Below are 8859 nucleotides of genomic sequence, written 5' to 3'. Positions count from 1 at the left end.
GGTGTTCTGGGCAGTTGCCTTTTCAAGTCCCCTCCCCCTCCCCTCTTTACCTTCGTCCGCTCTCATTGGCCACCCTGGTAAGTATTTCACTCCCGCCCTTCGCAGGGTGACCAGAGTGAAGATGACCCCACCGCAGAGCTGAATCCAGGGAGGGAGGGGCTCTTGGGGCAGAGTTGGGACATTCCAGTCCACCTCTGGCGCCCAGTTGGGAGTCCTGGCCCGAGCCAGCTGCGTACTCGTCGGGCACACCACACCTGCCGGGGTCTTCTCTACCCGCAGCTGTGAGGCCGCAACTCCCCCAGTCACCGAGGGCGCCCTCCACCTGCTGCGGCTGTGCCCCTTCTCCCCGCAGCTGCTGAGCACTCCTGTGCTGAGAGGCCCGGGACCAGGGCAGGTGCAGGGCGTCGTTCCCACTGCCTCCCTAAACCCCTTCCCCCAGGTTTTCCTCTGTGGGTCTGTGTTGGGGGTGGAGAAAAATTATGTGGGGTTTATTTGCAGGTTCTCTCCAGTCTCCATTTTTCTTGGGAACTCAATTCCTTCCTAAAGATACAACTCCATTTCCCAGCCTGGCATCCCATTTTGGTAAAACCCTTTGCCAGTGGGCTGCAGGAGGAGCAGACGCTGCACAGAATCTTTAGAGCAACCCCTGTGAGGAATGATATTCTTTCCTACCCCTCAAAAGCCCTTCATTAGTCCCAGTCTTACCCTTACTTTCCCCAGTACTCTTGACTTTGTAAGGCTGGTAAATGTGGAGCCAGCCTAAACCACCGAGGTTCAGCTGGGTTTTGGGAAACCCCTGGGAACTGAGTTGCTGCCCCCAAGGTCTGGCCAGTAGAGACCCCACCTCCATTGGGAGACGGTTTGGGGGATGTTTATTCTGGATTTCTTTCCACATGACAGTTGCCCTGATCAACCCTCAGACAGAAAGGCCAGGGTACAGCCATACCTCCATGGACCCCAGGGGCATCCTGAAGGCATTTCCCAAGCGGAAGCAAATTCATGCCAATCCATCATCAAAAGCACTTGCAAAGATGCCCAAGAGGGAAGACGGAGAAGAAGCAGGAGGTGAGCTGACCCACTCTCAGACCCCTCATGAGCTTGAATTCTCAACCTTCCTGTTAACTTACATTATTCATGTCCACAATCAGGTATGGGAGCTGACTCTATCTGCTCATGGCCTGTGAGTCTGTTTACACTTGGCTTGCACTATGCTTGGTCTTGGGTCTTTGACAGGCCACTTGCTGTCTTACCTTCTATCCCACTCCAAGACCTCCATCAGTTGGAAAATACTCCTTGATTTCTCAGGAAATGACCAGCAGAACCCTTTGCTCTCCAGGAGACTGCCTTAGGAGGCCCAGGACAGAAAGCTCACTTAGTCCTCAGGGTTATAAGTTGTTTTGCAACCAAATTGACAAGTAAATGGCAAAGGCTTACATGGGGGAGTGGAGGAGGTCTTTGAGACTGTGAGGCCCGTAAAGGCAAGAAACACATCTGCCTTGTGCCTGACACAGAGTCAATGTGAAGAAATGATAAAGAAGGAGGTGATTCTGAGCTGCAGTTCAAAGCAGGGAGAAAAGAGGCATTCATTCATCTATTTAACAAATATTTATAGAAATCCTACACTCTGACAGGCACTGTTCTAGATGCCGGTTACAGCAGAAAACAGGACATGTGAAAGCCCTTGCTCCTTACGTGCAAGTGATGGCCCTCAAGAAATTTGCTTTAAGCTTGAGGTGGGATCCCTAGAAGGCAGACTATCTGGAAGGAAGGAAAAATGACTGCTTGAGGGGCAGGGAACTGTAAAAGGTTCCTTCAGATCATATCTGAAAGTCACGACAATAGGCACCTGAATGTCCCCTCCACAGAATGGCTGAGCTCCCTGCGGGCCCATGTTGTGCCCACTGGCATTGGGCGAGCTCGGGCTGAACTCTTTGAGAAGCAGATTGCCCAGCACGGTGGCCAGATATGCCCTGCCCAGGCCCCAGGGGTGACTCACATTGTGGTGGATGAAAGCATGGACTGTGAGCGGGCCCTCCGTCTCCTTAAACTGCCCCGACTGCCCATGGGTGCCCAACTGGTGAAGTCAGCCTGGCTGAGCTCATGCCTTCAGGAGAGAAGGCTGGTGGACACGGCAGGATTCAGCATCTTCATCCCCAACAGGTGAGCTGGTCCCAGTCTTTCCTCAAATGTTTTCTGGCAACATCTTGAGCTCTCTTCTTGGATTTTAAAAAATAGCTATCATTGTCTTAATTGGACACACATTGGGAAACCAAGGTTTCAGAGGAGAGAGGGATGAGGGGCAGAGGCAGGATAAGACCTTTGATGTCTCAACCTCCCATCACCATCGTTGCAGATACCTGTACCAACCACAGCCCAGCAAAGCCAACCAAGACTCTTCTAGTCCTCCTGGTCCCCATGAAGGTCTGCTCGGGACACCCCTGTCTCTTCCCCCTCCTCCTACCAGACCTGTATCTCCTTTCCAGAAGGCAGAAGAGACACCAAGCACCCAAGCCCAGGTCAGGAGCCTCCCAGCTTCCATTGGGAACCAAATCATAGAAAGGAGGAGGACCTGGTGGTCGTTTACAAAGTCTCAGGCCTCTGAGAGGAGGGCTTGCTTTATTGTCAAGTCATTTAGCTCTTTCCAACATTTATCACTGCTGCATTCGCCCATTCCATACCCCCTACCTACCGTGGTGGATTCTGGGGCTGGGCACTGGGGGAAGCCAAGCCCACACTTAAGGGGACCCAAGTCTGATGCAGAAGATCCAGTCTCATTCTTGGGTAGCTCCCAGTCTCACTAGGAGACTGAAACCGTACCTCTGAGGAGCCCTCCTCATGGAGGGCAGGAATTTATTGTCTCTTCTCCTTTCCTACGTCAAGCCTGGCTCTGATGATGAATCCAGTGATGGAGAAGAGACCCAGGTTAGCGCAGCTGATCTGGAAATCCTGATCAGCGGCCACTACCCTACCCTCCTTGAGGGAGATGGTGAGCCTAGCCCAACCCCTGAGGCCTTGGATAAGTGGGTCTGTGCACAGCCTTCAAGCCAGAAGGCAACCAACCACAACCCCCACATCACAGAGAAGCTGGAAGTGCTTGCCAAAGCCTACAGTGTTCAAGGAGACAAGTGGAGGGCCCTGGGCTATGCCAAGGCCATCAATGCCCTCAAGAGCTTCCACAAGCCTGTCACCTCTTATCAGGTACCTGGGGGCTAGGGCAAGGTGAGGGATCTTCTCTTTACTGATCTGGGGTTGGTGGCAGCACCAGTCACAAATGGGGATCAGGTGTAGTGGGTTAAAATTGTGTCTGGGAGTTGCACAAAAGAAAAAGGGGGGGTTAATTAAAGCAGATTGGCAAAATCTTGACAGTTGTTGAACTGAGTGATGGGTACCTGGGGATTTGTTATACTGTTCTCTCTACTTTTGAATTTTTCATAATAAAAAGTAAAAAAAAAAAAAAAAAAAAAAGAAACCCAACAACTTTAGACTCTAGAGCCCAACTGACCTGAGTTTGAATTCTGCTTCCCATCATTCACTAGCTGTGTGACTTTAGGCAAGTTACTTAAACCCTCTGAGCATCAGTTTCCTCGTCAGTAAAAAGAAACTAAAAATAGTAGCAAATTCAGAGTTCTAATGAGAATTAAATAAGATGATCCCTGTAAAGCACTTTAGCACAGGACTGATGCAGTTAGCTCTCAGGAAATGTTAGCTCTTGCTGTTGCTGTGTTGATGATGATGACAACAATAACTAGAATCATCATCTCCCTACTGCCTATTGCTGGTCTTCATTCCTCTGGGAACCAAGGGACAAATTACCCAGCCCCCATTCAATCCAAAGTTCACTTCTTCAACTGGGCCCAAGTTTAACGTGGCCATGCAGTTGCCAACCAGCCAAGCTGGCCTTTTCCAGCAGACTTACGCTAAAGCAGGGAGCTTCCCTCCCGCTGGCCCTGCATCTCCCGTCTTCTTACTCTTTTCTCTTGCCTCTGCCTCCTGCTCCTCTAGGAGGCCTGCAGTATCCCTGGAATTGGGAAGCGGATGGCTGAGAAGATTGTAGAGATCCTGGACAGTGGGCATCTGCGAAAGCTGGACCATATTAGTGAAAGCGTGCCTGTCTTAGAGCTCTTCTCCAACATCTGGGGAGCTGGAACCAAGACTGCTCAGATGTGGTACCAACAGGTCGCAGCCTGGCCCGGCCCCCACTTCAGTTTTCTGTGTCTCAGCGTTCCTGTCCCACAATTCCCTTACACCTGCGCTCTGATGGGAATGAACGCAGACTGTAGAGAGACCACTTTTCAAGGGGGGCAGTGCTCTCCTGGCTCCCAGAACAGCCCTATTGTTTGGTATCCTTGAGGCATCAACCTGTGATGTAGGCAGGAACTAGAAGTGTGTTTCTCTGTCCCTCAGACCAGCAAGGACTTTGCTGAGGAGACCTGGCTTTGGAGCTGAGTGCCCAGAGCAGTGGTTCCCAAACCTGGCTGTGCTCAGAATCATCTGGGAGCCTGATAGCAATATGGATGCCCAGCCCCATCCCTAGACTTAAGGACTCAGTAGCTAAGATGGAGCCCACCAACCAGTATTTTAGGATTGTGGCATGTCTTCCATGCCCCCTCGTCCTTCCAAAGTCACGCTGATTATAAACCTAACTCCTGCTGGGATTGGTCCTGCCTCAGGCCTTCCTTGGAGTCGGGTCGGGGCAGGGGAGAGGAATGGAAGCCTTGTGTGTGTGTTTACTCACTGCCTCATCATCAGTCCTGGATGCTCATAGCCTCCCTATCTGGCTTCTTTTCCCAGGGCTTCCGGAGCCTGGAAGACATCCACAGCCAGGTCTCCCTGACTGCACAGCAGGCCATCGGCCTGAAGTATTACGATGACTTCCTGGAACGCATGCCCAGGGAGGAGGCTGCAGAGATCCAGCAAACAGTAAGCAGGTGTCCCAGGGCAGTGAGGAGAGCCAGGCCCTGTTATAAGGTCAGGGCCTGGCCCAAAGCCAAGAACCCTTGATCCCTCAGCTGGGGAGCCTAGCACATAGCGGAAGCTGTGGGTCAGCAGAGGTTGGGGCCGGTGGGGAAAGAGCAAGCAGAGAGGGAAGCTGTGGACCCAGAAGAGGGGGTGGGTGGCTTTGGTACGGCAGCTGCAGCATCAGCTCTCTGAATGAGGGTTCTCAGGAGTTGGGCAGAGTTAGGAATGGATTAGATATTTGAATGGTATTAGGACTGGCTTGATGTTAGGACTAGATTATGTAGAGGTAGATTGTGTTCAGAATTATTTGAGGATATTGGGGTTTGAACTGGGCTGTGTTAGGATGGGCAGAGGTTCTTTGTTTTGGGTCACAAATTTATTTGAGGACTTGGTGAAAACTGTGGCCTCTCACCCCCAAGAATGCACAAGTGTATGAAGTTTTATGTCTCTTTACAAGAGGTTTATGGACCGCCTGAAGCCCACTCAAAGCTAAACCCCTATACTTCAGGATTTGGGTTAGAGTTAGGTCTGGAATTAAGGGAGAACTAGATCAAGAGTTAAGTGAAGGTTAAACCTGAATTAGGATTAGGATTTTGTTAGTGTTGGTTGCTTTTGAGTTAAGATTTGTGGTTATCTTAGAAATAAGATTTAGCTAAGATTTGGGTTTTGTTTACATTTGGGCTGAAGATTAAGTTCATGTAAAAGCTGGATTAGAGAGAGACTGGGATACATTTAGGGCTGGATGTACCATTTGTTCAGTTGGCTTCAGGATTGGGGGCTGGTTGCTCTGGGCAGGCTTGCTCACTTAGGTCTAGAATTCAGATGGGGTCAGGACTCCATGGAGACTCTGGCACAGTTTAGTTGAAATCAGCCTCTTGCTGTACCCCAGGCCGCAGAACTGAGACGGGTGCAGGATGAATGCTCAGGCCCCTTTATCCACCCATCACCAGGTCCTGGTGCTAATGATGACACCATCACTCAGCCACAGTGTCTGGGCACAGAGAATGGCCCAGCCAGCCCCCAGCCCATTAGAACAGAAGTGGCTTCCCACCTTCCGCCCCCCATTTAAGGGCTCCACCTTTAGGAGTTTTTGAGGGATTACTTATTCTCCTCTTGGGAGGCTGTAGAAGGGAGTGAAGGGATTAGCAGAGCCTGCTGGTCAGGAGAATCGAGGTGTCCTAGCAGTGGGTATCCAGGGCCCCAGAAATCTTGGTGTCCTGGAGCAGAGGCGGGGAGGCCGTCTGCATATGAAAGGCCTCATTGTCTCTAGGGTGGAGGCTAATGGGCTTATCACTCCTCAGTGAGGAATGATCGCTGAGCTGACAGCCTCCTCAGCCTCAGCTCTCTCCCCCAACACCCCATTCCTCCAAGTCAGGATGTGGGCATTGGCTCTGAGTTGCTCCTCTCTTTGCTATCTTTCAGTTCCTTTTGCACAGGTGCAGTTAGATTTCTGGGCTGCATTTCTCCCTGGCCTGGCCCAGGGCACCCTGGCTGCTACCTGCTCGGGCCTCAAGCCCCAGCTCACACTTTCTGCCTTTAGCTCCAAATCCATAGGTGCGTGGGGCTGCTGCCAACGGGCAGAGGGTCCCAGGCACCTGCCCCTTGTCCTGGGTGGAGTTTCACTGATGGAAAGAATAATCTGTGCCCTCCCTCAGAATCAAGTAACTATTTTTTTCTATCTCCCCTCAGGCCTTTGTCCTGTGGGTTCAGCGCTTTTTCTTCCTCTTCTGTTCTAGTGAAGCTGGAGAAAGCTTCTCCTCAGGGTAGATCCTCTGGCCTCTTTTCCCTGGGTCTCATTCCCTCAGGCTGGTACCCATTTGCAAGGATTGCCTTGGGTCATAAACTGGGAGTGTGGGCCCCTGGGTCAGGGAATGCCCTCTTGCTACCCCTGGAGAGGAACCCCTTATAGGGCTTGAGGCCCACGGTCCCCTTACCCCCTGACCACTCTTCCCCAGGTCCAAGAATCAGCTCAGGCCCTCAACCCCGGGCTGCTGTGTGTGGCATGTGGTTCCTACCGACGGGGGAAGGCCACCTGTGGAGATGTGGATGTGCTGGTCACTCACCCAGATGGCTGGTCCCACCAGGGCATCTTCAGTCGCCTCCTTGACAGCCTCCGGCAACGAGGTATATGCTCCGTCTCCGGGTGAGCAAGTTGTCAGGGGGCGGGGCGGGGCTGGACGGCTCCCAGGAGGGAAAGCCTCCAAGTTGCAATTCCTAGGCAGGAAGCAGGGGAAGATTGCTTCATAAGAAGCCCACCTCTCCCTTGTGGCCAGAACCACTTCAAGGAGATGAAATAGAGCTAGCTCCCCACACTACACAGAGGTACTCAGCAGTACCTGCAGATTGAGTTTTGTCTAATCTTCCTGTGACACTGTGGGGAAGGTAGGGAGTAATTTCTGTTCATGTTTTACAGGTAGGGAAACAGACCCAGAGAGGGCAAGGTCACCCAGTAGACCAGTGGGCGAGCTAGGAATAGAGAAGCCAGGGGTAATTAGGGAAGACGGGATGGCCCAGGGCCTGGCCCCCTGCCCTCCCAGCAGCCTCGTATGTTGGCCCAGGTTTCCTGACAGATGACTTGGTGAGCCGGGAGGAGAACGGCCAGCAGCAGAAGTACTTGGGTGTGTGCCAGCTCCCAGGGCCCAGGCAGCGGCACCGGCGGCTGGACATCATCGTTGTGCCCTACAGCGAGTTTGCCTGTGCCTTGCTCTACTTCACCGGCTCTGCCCACTTCAACCGCTCCATGCGGGCTCTGGCCAAGACCAAGGGCATGAGCTTGTCAGAGCATTCGCTCAGCACGGCCGTGGTCAGAGATAACCATGGTCTCAAGGTGGGGCCTGGCTGGGTGCTGCCTACCCCCACTGAGAAGGATATCTTCAGGCTCCTAGGCCTCCCCTACCGAGAACCGGCTGAGCGAGACTGGTGACCCGTGACTGGGGGGCCCTGGACCAGCCACCCCACCCAGATGGCCATCCGGTACCCCTCTCCCACCTCAGCTGGCTGAACCTCACTACTTCAACCACCTGCCGTCCTCAGCAACCACCAGGATCCCAGGGCCCACACAGCCCTTTCCCAGACAGAAACAAGCTGCTAGCCTTTCTAGCTCACCACGGGCCCTGGTAGAGTTTTGCACATGCTCCTTGCCCCATTCTAAGCAGGGAAGGGACAAGTGGCTGGTTTGAAGCCCAGCTTCCTGTGCTGAGGACCCAGGCATGCCCCCTCCTCCACCCTGGAGAGAGTCTGAATGCTGGGGGGTGGGAGGGGGCTGCAGGAGGAGGGGTAAGCAGCAGTGGTCCCAGCATCATCCAGGACCCTTTGGAGTAGGAGAATGAGCAGTTTCACATGTACTCTCTCGACCCACCCTGCTTCCTGTGCAGCTGGAGGTGCCAGGCAGGGGGCCCCCAGCCTCAGTGAGGACAGCATGGGAAAGCCCAGGGGCCCAGTAAAGTGCATTTGAAGTCAACCTGTCTGGTGTCTGTGAGCTGCTGCAACCCCTGCCTGCCTTCTTCCTGCTCAGGCAGACAGGATAGGAGCTCAGTGGGGAGTCCAGAAAGGGTGCATGTCATCACAATGGACCATGCCTGAGCTGGCTCCTGAACTCAGGCATGGGGCAAGAGTGGCTGTCAACAGGACAGTTGTGGGGGGTGGGGGTTGTGAGCAGACGTTAGCTTCTCTCTGTCCACCTATCAGCAGCTCCTGTGGGTCTGGCCCTAGACCAGGCTATCAGGGAACATGAACAAAAGTGACACAACTCATAGGAAACAAGGACAATTAAATGGAGCCAGGGCTAGGGCAGTCAGGAAAGGCTGCCTGGAGGAGGAAAAGGGGAAGGCTGGCAGAGAAATATTTGAGAGGGGCAAGCAGGCTCTGTTTGGGGTCAGTTAAGGGACAAGCTTTAGAGAG

General features: G+C 53.1%; 1 protein-coding gene across 2 annotated transcripts; it reads left to right on the top strand.

Annotated features, from left to right (window-relative positions):
- The first annotated feature begins 893 nt into the window (after positions 1-893).
- Positions 894-8275, top strand: POLL (DNA polymerase lambda). Of its 2 annotated transcripts, XM_004370050.2 has the most exons (8): positions 894-1065; positions 1866-2160; positions 2354-2516; positions 2881-3198; positions 4003-4176; positions 4792-4920; positions 6915-7083; positions 7518-8275. In XM_004370050.2, the coding sequence occupies exons 1-8, from the start codon at positions 894-896 to the stop codon at positions 7880-7882; spliced, it is 1785 nt and encodes a 594-aa protein (XP_004370107.1). In that variant the 3' UTR covers positions 7883-8275. The 2 variants fall into 2 exon arrangements, with proteins under 2 accessions (XP_004370107.1, XP_012413328.1); XM_012557874.2 differs by lacking the exons at positions 1866-2160; positions 2354-2516; positions 2881-3198 and having other exon boundaries at positions 1000-1065.
- The last annotated feature ends 584 nt before the right edge of the window (positions 8276-8859 follow it).

This window comes from Trichechus manatus, unplaced genomic scaffold (assembly GCF_000243295.1).
Source record: "Trichechus manatus latirostris isolate Lorelei unplaced genomic scaffold, TriManLat1.0 scaffold00007, whole genome shotgun sequence".
Lineage (NCBI taxonomy): Eukaryota > Metazoa > Chordata > Mammalia > Sirenia > Trichechidae > Trichechus > Trichechus manatus.
The sequence above is the reverse complement of the archived record's forward strand: the minus strand, read 5'-3'. Positions and strand labels throughout refer to the sequence as shown.